This window comes from Scomber japonicus, chromosome 1 (assembly GCF_027409825.1).
Source record: "Scomber japonicus isolate fScoJap1 chromosome 1, fScoJap1.pri, whole genome shotgun sequence".
Lineage (NCBI taxonomy): Eukaryota > Metazoa > Chordata > Actinopteri > Scombriformes > Scombridae > Scomber > Scomber japonicus.
The window spans coordinates 28,826,463-28,841,577 of record NC_070578.1 but is presented as its reverse complement, the minus strand read 5'-3'; the positions used below and the strand labels follow the sequence as shown (position 1 = coordinate 28,841,577).

Below are 15,115 nucleotides of genomic sequence, written 5' to 3'. Positions count from 1 at the left end.
GTTGTCAGATTTGATTATGGTGGGCTTGTTCTCAGCAAAGTCCCTTATACGCTTTAGATTAGGGGTGACTGCGACAAATTGGACACTTTCACAAACACTAATCTCCACTGCATATGGTCTTTCCACTTGATTACAAGCAAGCTCTGAGAGGAGAGATTTTCTGCCAAGATTTCTGCGACATCAGTTTAGCATTGTAAACCTTGAAATCCTGAAATACTCTCTAGAAATACTTTCCAGAGTCCAATCTTTGTTTATTTGTTTTCCTCTCTTGCCCTCCACCCTTACTTTTGTGATATGAAGGGTTTCAAAAATAACTGTAAATAGGGCACAACGGTACGGAGCTGCACGAGGGAACGCCATAACCAAACTCTACCTGGTGCAACAAAAATAATGTCCGACAGGCGGGCAGGCAGGAAAAAATTCATGAGCTAATAAAGCTCTTACTTCCATTGGGATTATGGTTCTCACAGAAATTAAAGCCTAATAAATTTACTGTCCCCTTTAAGCCTAATCTCAGTCTTCATCTGCTTTGGGGACAACAAAACCCATTATACAGATCACTGCTGTCACTTACATACACATACACACACGCAGGCACACACATACATACACACACAGACACATGCTGACCTTTGCAGTGGCAGTGTGTGCAGCCAGCTCACACTGGCAGGGGAAGAGAAGTGAAAGGCCACTGCTGAACACATGGATGCACTCACACAACTGTTGGTGGAATCCAGTGATCTGCTTTTCTGAGATAAAAAGCATTAGGCTGATTGATTTTACTGGATAAAAAAAAAAGAAAAAAAAAAGGAAGACGGCATTTAGGACTTTATGGCCGCTGAATTCTTTGTCCCGCTGAGTGTCAGATGCTCTGTGTCCCCAGCTGGTGCTTTAATAATTTACAGGTGTGTGTGTGTGTGCTTGTGAGGGTGGGTGTTTTTGTGTGTGTGTGTGTGAGCGCTCTGTCGTGGGGGAGCAGGTTTGAATTAGTCCACACTTTCTGCCTACATACACCTACACGCCCACCTCGGGCCCATCCACACTGATGATGCAGCAATCGTGTTGTGTAGCGGCAAAAGAATAAATTAAAAAATGGAGGAATGTGCTGACTGCCAGACACCTGAGGACGATGACAAACCACTGGCACAGCACTGTACCTATAAATATTTTTATTACATTTAATGACTCTGTTTCATGAAAAGACACCCCACAACTTTTCTATGTTTGCTAGTTCAGATTTTGTACTGTTTGCTAGTTTTTATTCTTTCTTCTTATAATTTTTGCTGTTTTGCTCTATATTATTTCACAATGTTTATACATAATGTAATATTAATTAGGTTAATGATCCTTTACTTTGCATCATTATTATATTTTATCTTTTATAAGTAAGGTTTTAAGATAAGCTCATAGTGGGTTTCTACCTCACCTTACACCTGTGTTTTATTTTTATTTAACTATTTTGCTCTGACTTTTATTTTATAAATGTGGAAATAAACCAATAAATCAATAACTTATGAATTCAACTTTGCATAGAGGGGGTGTTTTGTCCTCAGTAATGGGCTGCCATGTTAGCGTGCCTGACTAAAATAATTGCACCACGTTACCTCAGAGGGATATGGAGCGCCAATACTGTGAGTGATGTATGACTAAGCCTGCCAGGCCTCCTGTGCTCCTAAATCCGCTAAAATGTTAGCTCGATCACTGGCCATGATTTACCTCGGCTCACTGTGATTTCCAGATTTTACGTAAAGTTTTGCTGAGAGACGGATAATCCCACTGCTTAAAGAAGACAATTTAAGATGATGCAAGATGACACCATGTCCTGAGAGAAAGTGTGAATAACAGTGGGCAGCCTCTATCTTTGACTAAGAGAGTTTGGATGCTAATCTTTACACGAGGGGTTGCAGTCACGTTGCATTTGTGTTTTGCGACACCTGTAAAAAAGGTTTTGCAGAGACGTTGACAAGTAGAAAAACGCTGATCGTCACCCCCCGAACGTTCTCTCTTCATCAATCACAGATATCTATCGCTCTGTCTGAATGCAAGAGACACATGTCAGCGGGTTGAATAGAGTCTGAGGTCAAACGTTGACCTGTTCAAAAGTCCAATCTCAAACATGTTTTGCAGCCTGTTAGACAGAAAGCAGCACTGCCACATTATTCACGTACCTGCAGAGTGAACATAATGTTGTTTTACCAGCTCACACACACACACAGAGTCATGCAGGTGTGTGTGTGTGTGTGTGTGTATGTAAGACTACTGGGGCCGAATCTGACAATGTGTTAGTGCTCATAATTTCTTAAAAGAGAGAAAAACATGTTTGTCTGTTGAATATTTAGTTATTTTTGGCTCATATTATGTGAGGAGTTAATGACCTGCAGTGAAACTTGTTAACCTGTCTGGTTTTTTTTTATTCTCTTTACTGGCAGTGCTGGTACGACGGTGTCATGTCTCCCTTTAAATGGGTCAGCAGAGCGATAACATCAACATGAACAGAACCCACTGTCTGGGTTTTTACACCATGTTTGGAGTGTGAAATGAACTGGGGATGAATAAATGAATCAACTGTGCATTATTCAGGTGTTACTAGGTGTTAGACCCAGAGGTGTAATGATATGAACGAGCCTGCAACAATATAGTAAGATCTCTTCATTAGTGAGACAACATCTCTGTGCCGGCAGGATTTCGGTAGGTCATCTGCCTTTTAAAGAAAAAAAATAATGTTTTCCCCTTTTGAATCTCTCCAGAAGATTAACATAAACCTGAACAGACGTTTTCAGTGAAATGAGGCGCATTACTGTCAGCGACCTGATGAAAACTCAAAGAGAGCGATAGTGTCAAAAAAATAAAAAGACACAACTTTGGTAGATGGTGGTATAATGTGCAGTGGAGTGGACACATTATATTACTCCTGCAATTTAAGTGCTGTTAACTACTAAACCAGGCTGCTTAAATTACTTACTTCATTATATTACAGTACATCAGCATTGGGAAGGTCACTTTTAGAAATGTAATAGGTTACAGATTACTAGTTACCCTATTTAAAATATAATAAAGTATTATTTCAATTACTTAATCAAAGTAATGTAATTTATGACATTTGATTACTTTTTGAATGTTGTAACAAATGTTTTCAACTGTTACGGTCCTTAACCCTAACCCTAAACCAGGCTGCATCAATTACTTATCATTATATTACAGAACAATATGTATCCAAAGGTTTTCGTTGTCCGGCAAATGCAAGGAATTTGCATGTCTGCCTTTAGTGACAAAAAGAAAGCTGCATTACTCACTTGTCAAACATGTGCAGTGCAGCAGCGAGGAGGAGGGAAGTTCAATTAGAGCACTTATCCTTCCTCACTTTCTCTTCCGGTGCTGACTACAATACAGTAAATCACTGCTGGCTTATCTGTTGGTCTGAATAACAAAAAGAACATTTTCTCCCAAAAATCTGTCAGATGGGGAAAATGAGAAACGTGTATCAAGATCACAAAGTGCACACAGGCCTGCAAAAGGGTGAAATATTAATACAAATATGTTGTGACAAACGAGCAGCGTTTATTTGTGAATTTAATAACTTGGATTCTCATTAGCCGGTGTAATCCTGCTCGTGTGTCAGACGAACAGTCTCTCTCTCTCTCACTTTTTACCTGCGAGGCCTGCTGGAGAGAGCAGCACTGCCTTATTAGTGGGAGCAGTGTTTTGTCTGAGTGAATGATCAAAGTACGCAGGAGAGGAAAGCTCGGTGGGATCATCACTACAACACCACCTGGGCTTTCACTGCAGTAAACACGCTGCTCTACTAATGATGGCAGGGGGTCAAAGAAGGGCAGGTGTGTCCTCAGATACGAGATGCAACAACTCAAAATCCCCACTGACGGAGGCAAATACTTAATACTGATTTAATACTGAAGCTGTGTAATAGAAATTAATGAGTTAGTTAACATTATGGCTTTATCTTCTTCTCGTGACATTTACATAAAGTCGCTCACTGTCTCAGCTTAACTGTGACTTAATGAGAATATTCCTATTGTCAACTAAAAGGTGAGTTTAAGGCTCTTCCTTATTAGACTGTGCAGTGCAGACTAAATATTACTGCATTTGACTTAAATTGTTGTCTTTTTTATCATTTTACTCATAATGTCATTAGCATTTTATAATATATACTTTTTAAGTGTTTTGCTGTTTTATCAGAACTGATTTAAGTAAAGCTATGTAAATACAGCCTTTAATCCAAGCCTTTGGGGAACTTTATATCACTGTTGTAAATATATATCTCATTTAATTAAAAGGATTCTTGATCATTAAAATGTAGTTTTAAGGCATTTCGACTTCATTGGATTTGTTAGTTTTTACTGGAAAGTTTCTGAACAACAGAAAGTCTGAGAGAAAAAAGTTTCCCTGGATGAGGAGTACAAGTGATCGTCAAATAGTTTTTGGTTTAGAAAGTGAAATATTTCAGCTATTTAATGACTTTTAATGCTGTAAAACATTTAGTCAAATAATTTGTTCAACAGAAAATGAATCAACAACTAGTCTGACAGTTTTCATTTACATATAATAACTTTATGTATTTAATATAGCACCTACACATATTTTTGGGGTGAGGGTTAGTAATCTGAAGTTGGAGGGCTTGAAGAACTCTTGAGGAGATATCTAGTGGATTTGAACCTTTTAGCTTTAAATTAAAAGCATCCATTTGTGACTCCTCATTTCACAAGTTGTGAGCAGTTCAACAGGAAGTGATCATTTTTCCTCATCCGATCGTTTCATCTGAAGGATTTTATGAAAGAAATGAACATAATTTTGTGTCACATTGATCTTATCTTATCCCTTTAATTCATCCAGGGAGCCTTGGATAAACATTAGCTAGATTAATCAGTATCACAATAATCATGAGCTTCTGCCTGGTTTCATCATCATTACACATTTTTAGTATTTTCTGAATAAATATGCATACATTTTAATGACATTCAAACTTAAGAGTCATCTGTCTGAAATAGTAACAGTATTTTGTTTTTACGTCACCGTCATTATTAAGGTCATATATTATTAAGGTGACTTTCATTGCCTGGCATCACAGAGTGTATTGAACAGTACATCGTGCCAGCTCATTAAACTGGGGAGATGGAGACAGACTCTCATGCAATAAGGGCAGCAGGCCAGACTCAAACCAGAACCACAGCGGGTCCTCCTTCACCACACTGAGGCAGTGGGCTAACCGGCCCAACTTAATCTGAGAGCTTGGAGGAAGAGGAAGTGAGGAAGCTTCCACAGAAGCACAGCATGGCAGCAGATGGCCTCCCAGTCCTCAACCATCTGGTGAGGAGACGTCCAATCCGCCGTCAGTCTGTCCCCTTTCATTTACCCGTTTCTCTTTAACAGTAAAACCTGCACCCAATCCCCAGCTATACCTCATCCACCTTCTCCTCAAGCCTTGAGGCGCAGACTGAGGACACACACTCAGATTAGAATTACAATCCACTCTAGTGTCCCAGCAGCCAAGAGACCCACTGCCATGTCACATGTCACAGAGCCTAATCAATGAGTGTTAAGCCCTTAGCTGTCATTCTCTGGCCAGCCAGGAGATTATCATCTATCCCTGTGTTAGGGCTGCTCCCAGCACGGCTTACTTTAAATAGCAATATGCTGATTGCATTGCTGTCTATGTGAGCACTTATTCAATAAGAAAGGGCTTTCTGGCAATCTCAGCTTTATTTTGGAATTAATCCAGGAGGGAAAGATGTGAAATGCTTAAGCTGTGAAACTGTACTTAAAAATATAATTATCATCACTTTCTTTTCAACTGTCATTATCACAATCTCGTCAACCTCTCTTAAATTCAGCATTACATATTCAGTTAATTGGTAATTCTTTTAAAATGCAATGTTATAATTTGGGTTAGAGTTGTGCTTTATAAAAGTCACGTGGAAATGACGTGATCAATAAAGAATGAGTCAAGGTCATGAGGGCAGTGATAGTAGTCGACGAGATCAAAGACCTACAGCTGGAAAAAAAGGAGAGCAGCCCTAGAGGTGTTAATGTGTGTCTGTGTTTGGTGACTTATAGTTAATCTATAACTCAACTTAGGAGCCAAAAGCTTCAGGGCACAAATAGGACAACTAAATCCTGCCAGAACACAACCAAATGATCTATAGTTCCCACCGCCAAACACACACAGACACTCAAATACAAACACACACACAGAGACACACACACACACGCACACTCACTCACTCACTTTTATCTACACTGACTGGTACACTTACATAATTACCAAGTGTTATCATCAGGAAGTGATATATTGCACAATTAAGCATCTATGTGATCTCAATCTTAATTTCCACTTTTGATTGACACAGAAGTTAGCTGAAAGAGCTGAACTGATTATTAAAGTAGCTACTATTGTGATAATCGATTAATTATTTAAATAATTTCTTAAGCACATTTTGTATGATTGTAAAATAATGTAGATATTTTGTTTTTTGGGATTGCTGGTGAGCGAAAAAACAAGCTAGTTGAAGACATGTGATGAGCACTTTTCACTGTTTCCTTTTTATAGACTAAATGATTAACTGTGAAAATAAATTAACTCATTATTGGATAATGAAAACAAGTGTGAGTTGTTGCCATTAACAAATAAACAAAACCCTGACATCATGTGACACTGAAGCCGCTGGTTTCGACCTTTCCAGAAAAGTATTCGGCTGTCAGGTGATACTACAGGTTGGCACTGACAGAAACCAGGGGACTGGAAAAGGGAAACCTGTTGCCTGTGTCTCTGTCAGGAGGTGTGACCGGCTGTCTGCTGCTGATCCACCGGGCCAGTTTCATGACATAACATTACTGACTGCTATTCAAAAACCTGCTGGGTGAGCATGCCAAACTTTTGACAGGGGAGTCAGGACTGCTGAACTGGTTTCTTACATATCATTTTAAAAATATGCTCAAGGAAAAGAAGCACGGTGGTACAGTAGGCTACGCAGTTACACTTTTAGCTGAATTATTGAACATTAATGATGCTTATTGTTCACGACTCACCTCATACTTTTACAGAAATCAAAGCTGCTTTAATGTCACAACTGAAAGCATTCATAAATCATTCAGGTATAGGTTTGATTCTGAGAAAAATGATTTAGAAGTCACAATAACTGATTAGTCTAAGAAGTGAAACCAAAGCCATACAAATGGGGTCAGGCACTCCAGAAAGAGACCAAAACAACAAATCAATGATGTATGTTCATTTGAAGAAAGCTGGTGATTGCATAACTCTATGCACTGAGCCATAGAAAGTCAAAATTCACACCAAAGTACAAACTATAGAGGCAAAAATAATCTTCTGTACCCTGTAAACAGCTGTGGGAGTACACCACTACCAACCTTGATTACAACACACACACACACACACACACACAGTCCCAGAAGTACCATCTCTCCTTGTTAGTGGGCAGTGTTGACTCTGACACCTCCATATCATAACCCTCTCAAAAAGCCATATTCCTATAGGCAGATAAGAAGGAATTTTCAGAAGTACTCAAGAAAAAAATAAAACAAATAACATATTTTTCCACACATGAAATCGAGACTATGCCTTTCAGATCTCCCACAGTGCCAAATAATCTGCCTGGAAAAGAGTGAAACTGGGGTCTTCCTCAGCTCGCAACACGCATAGACAAGCAGTAGGCAATAATAATCATATGTACTGTGAGGCTTGACAAGGGTGAAGCGAGCAGTTTGTGGAGGTATTTTTTGGCTGCATTTTCACCCACACACACGCACGCGCACGCACGCACACACACACACACATAACATAGCATAACATGTCAGTCAGTGCAGGTGAGAGGCGCTCTGAAGGGCAGCGCTTTCTGGATTACTCACCCCATTGCCTCGGACTTGAGAAACAACTCCTTTTTTTTTAAATTAAAAAATATATATATATTATTAAAAATGTGTATTTTAAAATCGCAGTCAACGTCCACAGATGATTGTTATAGAGCTCTCCTAAGAGTTCATTTCCCGTGAGCCCGGTCCTCCTCCTACTCTTGGTGCTGTGAGAGCGACACTGACTAAAAAAAATGAGAGCACTTGTTTGAGAGAGAGAGGAGAAAAAAAAGGGAAAAGAAAAACTCGATTCACCGGGTTGTCAGGCTCAGTGTCACAGAGCTCCGGTCATTTCACCAAGTTTTTTTTTTCCCCCTCTCTTCGCTTGTTTGTGCGCTTCCTCTTCAGAGATAGACAGACGCGTAAATCCACCCTCCTCTGCTATGAGCTGGCCTCTTCTTTTCTTCGCTGTCTAACAAAAATTGGCGCTTATGAATTAAGTTAATTTCTCCTTGCCTTGCCCTGTTTGCCTGCCTGCTTGCTGGGCAGAGTTTCTTCCTCCCCACCGGGATTGTGTTTCATATGAAGGGCAGCAGCAGCGACACGGAGCGGCTTCCACCTGCTCACGCCTCTTCTTTCAGAGCCACCCACACTTAAAAAAAAAAACCCCAAAACAACTGTGGTATCTGCTGTGGTGTTAAACCTAAAAATTGTGGTCTGGAAAGCACGACATCACTCAAACCAAAACACAGCGACGTTAATAATTAGGTTGTATTATTTTTTTGTTGGACTTACATGGTTTAAAAGTGACTGTGTGTGCTGGCTTCCAGTGACATTAATTGGTACTTTCTCCTAAATTGAGCCCTTCTCATAGTATTTTTTTTACTCAAAATGTGTCACTTTAACTTATGTTTAAAGTTAAATAACGCCGCTCAGACAATTATCGCAGGGTTGTTTTTTTAACAGGCAGGTAAGTGTCAATCACTCGCAGGTGCGCCCGCTCCCGGAACCTTGAAGAAAAGTTCCGGGAGAGAAGAGTAAGGGGGAAGTATTTTAGAGAAGCACCAGGAAATTATTGCATTTCGTTAAACAAGCTAACAACTCTAATAAATAAGGCGCGTATTAATCTAATGAGTTGCAGGAGCTAACTACTCTACTGAACAAAAAGAAAACTACCAACTCTTCACGTCTTAAAAGGTTTGTGTTCATTGAAGAAAACTGCTTTTATCAGCATGTTTGTGTTGTTTGTAGCTTCTGCTAATGCTAACTGGCTCCAGATCAGTGCATAGGGATTTAACCTGCAGCATGGTTACACGCTAAGCTACTAGAGTATGTAAAATTCAAATGTTAATGGTCTAAATCATATATAACTAAATAAACTAACTCAAATACTAGAAATGAATAGAACAGAAAGAATAGAAAGGCCAGGTAGCTATTGCTAGGTATTAAAGTGCATGATAACCCAATGAACTAGAAATATTTATACCAGAATAATCGACACATCATATTATCCATACCTGAATAATCCACACGAGTGTATATACCTATGTGAACAGCAGTCTACACAGATATTTTAGTTTTATTGTTTCCGTGCAGAATGACTGAAACCACGGAAAAACAGCAGACCTACGAGGAGATGTTTGCAGACAGATTTTCCTCAGAGGACCATGAATACCAGAAATATGTGAACCGGCCAGCAGACGTCCCTCCCATGGTGGAGGACTGGAGGGGTCGTGGAGGAGGACATCAGCGAGGCAGAGACAACAGGTCAGTTGTGTTAGTGATGATATTGTGTCGTGAACATAGAAGTATAGCACCAAAACTAGCGTTAAACTGGTGAAACATTTATCCTACAAGAACATAACTTTACATTGCTACACCATCACATAACAAACTAAACCCTCCATCTTCAGAGAAAACATAAAAACTACTTGTTTCTATAGCTAATAATAGTATCCCATGAATGTAACTGTACACAGAGATCTTTTGACTGATACCTTGTGAGACATCAGATTTTTCTGACCAATTCTTGTCTATTAACTTTTCCAAAATATTCATCAGTAATATTCATCTCCATACAAATTTGAGATGAGGTGTATTGTTTTCCATTTATTCGAGTTAGTAAGTTTTTGTATTGCCCCCTCTCTTCATCAGACGTTACAATAAAGTGTCACTCATGACAAAAAACTAATAAGTAAAAAGCCAGTCTTAAAAGACAACTATGTGAAAGCAAAAACTAAAACAAATTTTAAAAATGTTTTCTTGAAGATTAATCTGTAGTTGCTTAACTGTTTTTTATGCATTTATGTAGCAATGATGGAAAGTAACTAAATAAATTTACAGAGGTACTGTACCTGAGAACAATTTTAGGAACTTCACTTGAGTACTTCTTGACTTTATGCTACTCTATATTTATATTTTAAATTAGACAGTTAAAGTTACTTTTCAGTTAAAGATTTGGCACTGTGGATAATATATAACACACTTTCAAAATGGATTTTGAGGTCTTACAAAAAACAGTGTGTAGTCGAGGTTGTATTTCAGATGGAGATGTACTGATATTCATATTGGATATGAGTCGGACAATGACTCAAACAGCTGGATCTAGTGCCTGTGACAATGGGCCAGTCTGGTATCAGATACCATTATTTTAATAAATAACAATTCAGTGAATTCATATCTGTATTTATTTGTTGCATTTTGATTTACAAAGTTAGGAAAGTAATGTCAAGTCAAGCCTGATATTACTCTCTTCCACACAGTGATACATACAGCTTATAAACTACTCACTGGTATCAGATTGGTACTCAGTGTCGGCCGTTACCCAAAGCCCAAGTATATGTGTCAGGACTGAAAAACTCAGATCAGTGCATCCCTAATTTCGGATATCTGTGAGTTCTTAACAGCTCCACTGAGTAGTTCTCTTTCTAAACTTCGCACATGGTTTAATTTCAATAAATGTTCAAATGATGAATATTTCACCAAAAATCTAAGATTAGAGAAAATTTGAAAAAAATGTCATTTGTTCATTAGATTATTTCTTCTTTCCTCTCCCATCATCTCATAACTCCCCAGAATGATATGGTGATCCTTTTGGAGACACCTGACCCCTAGGTTGGGAACCACTGGACTAAACTAGCTAACTGTACATAAAGTAGTTGAAACTAGCTCCACCTCCAGCAGCTACAACAGTAACATTCTGCTCACACACTGACATTTCATTATTAATAATTTAATGATGTCATATATAATGTATGTGTCTCCCTTTAGGTACCAGGACCGTCGTGGACATGGAGGTCGTGGTTGGGGAGGAGACCGGGGTTGGAGAGGAGACCGGGGTTGGGACAGAGACCGGGGTTGGAGAGGGGAGCATCATGGGCAGCATCATGGGCAGCAACAGTGGCAGGACAGAGACAGAGAAAGAGACAGAGACAGGAACTGGGGACATGGAAGTGGGCATCAATCAAGCTCCAACCAGGCATACAACTCCCATCATCAGAAACCACATTATGACCGCTACTGATCTCAGTTGCAGTCTCTCAGGTGTTGACAGTATTTATAGTATCTTTATAACTTGAATCGCAATACCACATGTGGCAGTGTGCAAACAGTTGATTTTTTTTTTTATACATGACTCACGGCCACAGTCATACAATATTCTGAGGGCAGAGTAAAATATCAGTAGTAGTAATTTAGTATGCGTCATTGTAATTCTGTTTAAACATTTTTAATATTGTGATAGTTTCATTCCAAAGCACATACTCATCCAGATTTTTACCAGACTTTCAGTATTTCACAAAGCTATTTGACTTGTACAATATTCTGTTCGAATGACCATATGAAAAACAACTGGTTATTTTTCAAACATTAACAGGTTTCATGATAAATACTGCTATCTGAAGAAAATCTGTTCATCTGGACAGTTAATTTGTCCCATATTGCTCAGTCCTGCCATAGTATTAAATTGTCCATTTCATTTTTTTTTTTTCAAATTCATCCTTTTTAATGAAAACCTCTGGCTTCAAAGTAATTAGTAGTTTCACCAATACTGAAACTCGTACTGAAAAGTTACATTTTAAGGTTTCAGATGAGTGAGTAGTTTTTAACAATATTTGATTATCACTCTGTAACTGAGAAACATCACTGGGGAGTTTTGTGTTACAGTAGTTTTACCTCTATGTATTTACATGCTGAGATATCAGACTGTTTATGAATTCTACAGTCCAGGGTTGTCTCAGGAGGTGGATTAATTACCAGAGAAAATCTATTTGTAATGCAGCTTTATTTTTCTGTGTCACAATGATATGAGGATACAAATGTTGTCAATAAATGTGTATTTTCCTAATTAGTTTCTGTTTTGTGAGGTTATTGCACTCAACATTCAACAAAACAGACTAATGGAGACATTATTATTGAAGTCAGCACAACGACATGAAGCACTCTCTGCTGTTGTGGGTCAAAAGATGATTACAGGTATAAGAAATCGGGATATGTTTCTGGCACTAAAAATAAGGTTGGTTTTATTTCTAAGTTTTTCTCTAAATTTAGCTTCTTTTTTTTTTCTCCTTGTAAAATATTGTATACTTACTCCTCCTCAGGCTTAATATATCCTTTAAGCGAAGCAATCCAAGCAGTAAAAGTCACTTTGTTTGAACTTATCACAACTCATGTTCACAGTAGGGCCATAACTTGTGACAGGAGGACACAAATTGACATTGATTTTTTTAATATAAGCCAACACGGGCCAAAAAGTTCAGGCTTCACTGGCTAGATATATTGCATATGATTGGTCCCCAACTACATTTAAGTCAAGTCACTTCATTTTGCCCAATTTTCAGCTGTGACTAATATTAAATCTGCTCCAATAAAAATGTGTGATGACCACAGTGCAGCCTCACCAAACGTTCAGCTCTCATTTAAAAGTGTAGATCAACACATTTGTTTCCCTAAAAGATGCAGTCATGCTCGTGTCCAAGTTTTATCTCCGGCTCAGAAATAAAGGATTTATTGAAGCCACATTTCAGCGGTTTCATAGTTTCAACGTTTAATGTCAGTCTGTACTGAGTGTGAAGAAAAATTCAGCCCAGAAGGAGCCTAAGACCAATAGTTCACACTGGGAAAAACAACTGAAATATTTATGTGCATCATTAATACATTATTGCAGCTCGCATCATTGGCTATGGCATATGTAGCTCATTGCCTAAAGATGTCAGGCCTTGTGTCTCTCTATCCATTTACAGTCAGCGGATCTCAATTAAGTGACAAATAGTGACTTTGGACACAATGACCCACTCCACAGCTCTAGTGCACGCAGAAACACTCAGCATTGTTTATGTCACTGCCTGAATGCCTTTCTGTGGTTTCTATTTAAGGGCCATGATGAAGATAGGGTTAACAGTTCATTTGGACTTCAACAGTGCAATCAGCTGTGATGATAAGGGAGGTAGGAAAGGCGGGTTAGGGAGAATGTGTGTGGGGGATGTGCTGAAACTGGCACACAGCAGGGAAGGCTGCCATCACTGTAATCAGTTTAGATTAGAGAAACTTCACCCTAGATTGCTGCATCTTCAGGGGATGTGCTGGACAGAGATGGAGACAGAGAAAGTAAAACAAGGATTTATTTGCAAAGAAATAACAAAATGTAACTCTTGGAGTGTGGCGGCATAGAAAGGAATTAGGTCACTGTCTTGGTATTAAACGTGACATTACTGTGAAGGGTCAGCACAAGTCACATTTCTACATTTCTCATGGAGATTTAAAAAAAAAAATCCTGGTTATGAAGTGGAAACCTCCCCTCAAACTTATTTCAATGGAAACAGTTATTTTATAAGTATTATGATTTGAAGCACAAGGAGCTAAAATAGAATCTATTCAAGCATTGATAAAGCATTGCCATCTAAGAGCTCAAACTGCTCCTTTAAATTTTAGGGGGTGAACATATTTGGAGGACAAAGTAGGGGAGGAGAATACAGTTTCATTAACATGCTGTTTTTCCATCTGGTTGACCTGACTGTGGATTTCAACACTGTTTACAGTATTAAATATGTGTGTACAAATAGATTACACTGTACAGTAAGCTTTGTAGCTTTGTTTGTATCTTTTCCTTTTCTTCTTTGTAGCCATAGGGTATAGAGTCAAGGGGGTGGGAGGGTGCAGGTTGCTTTTGTTTGTCGAGTTATTTTGGTTCAATTCAGTTCAATGCAATTGGGTCAAAATTGACATTTTTCCTCATTGGCTTATAACCAAATACTGCCTAGCGGTACTTAGTGTTTTAGTGGTAATTAGCAAAGTGCTTACATGCAAAACTAAGATGGTGAGCATGGTAAACAGTGTACCTGCTAATTATCAGCATGTTAGAATTGTCTTTGTGAGCGTTTTATCTTTTTGAACATTAGCCGTTAGCTTCAAGTACAGCTGACGAGTACATCCTTTAGAGCTGCTAGCCTATTGTCCTTGTGTGACCTTGTTTGATTACACTGCATCATCAAACCTTGCTTATAATTCATACATAATATGGGACACATATGGATAGAGTTTCAGATCAGAAGAGCTCTCCTTTACAGTCAGAGTTCAAGTCAAATCGGTTTTATTTATATAGCCACAATTCACAATAGAAGGTATCTCAGGACACTTTTCACATAGAGCATGTCCAACAGTGACCCAACATTTCCCCATGAGCAAGCAATTGGCAAGAGTGGAAAGGAAAATGGTAAGAAATGTCAAGCAGAACTGGGCTATAGGTGGGCAACCATCTACCTTGACCTGTTGGGTTGAGAGAAAAATAGGGGGGAGAGAGAGAGGAGAGACAGACAGACAGAAGCACAGCAACAACAACAAAACAATAACAGCAATAATGATTATAGAAATGTCTAATAATAATAATAATAATACTAATGTCTAATAATAAAAGTGATAGCAGTGGGCAAAAATTAATAATAGTAGTGGCCAGTATTATTAGGTATAAAATTAGACACATCTAATAATCCACGGGTCAACATGTTAATTCAGCCCTTAAGGTACCACAGAGCACCGGGATGCCATAGTCATTCATTTGTACTCATCATGTTACCAGAGCACAAAGCATTTGAATTTTTGGGTGATGATAGTTTTTAATTACTGCCCCTTATGATCAAATCCATCACATATTACATCTTAAAAAAATAATGCACAGCAAGGCATGGAGAACATAACAGAAGGAACACAATGAAGAGAACCACAGTAAGAGACCAGTGAGAGTCCCCTCAGTCTGGTCTGCCGGCCTGTCAGGCTTCATGTGGCATGTTTGTGACGATGC

General features: G+C 38.7%; 2 protein-coding genes across 2 annotated transcripts in view; one reads left to right on the top strand and one right to left on the bottom strand.

Moving 5' to 3' along the window:
- homer2 (homer scaffold protein 2) overlaps positions 1–8,480 on the bottom strand; it is a 31,748-nt gene extending 23,268 nt beyond the window's left edge. The window contains exon 1 of the mRNA XM_053321901.1: positions 7,879–8,480. Coding sequence (XP_053177876.1) covers positions 7,879–7,883 — 5 coding nt within the window. The 5' untranslated portion in view covers positions 7,884–8,480. The remainder of the gene's footprint in view (positions 1–7,878) is intronic.
- Positions 8,481–8,637: 157 nt separating this feature from the next.
- LOC128361461 (RNA guanine-N7 methyltransferase activating subunit-like) lies at positions 8,638–12,163 on the top strand. The gene is made up of 3 exons (XM_053321937.1): positions 8,638–9,018; positions 9,418–9,588; positions 11,092–12,163. The coding sequence occupies exons 2-3, from the start codon at positions 9,419–9,421 to the stop codon at positions 11,342–11,344; spliced, it is 423 nt and encodes a 140-aa protein (XP_053177912.1). The 5' UTR covers positions 8,638–9,018; position 9,418; the 3' UTR covers positions 11,345–12,163.
- Positions 12,164–15,115: the final 2,952 nt, after the last annotated feature.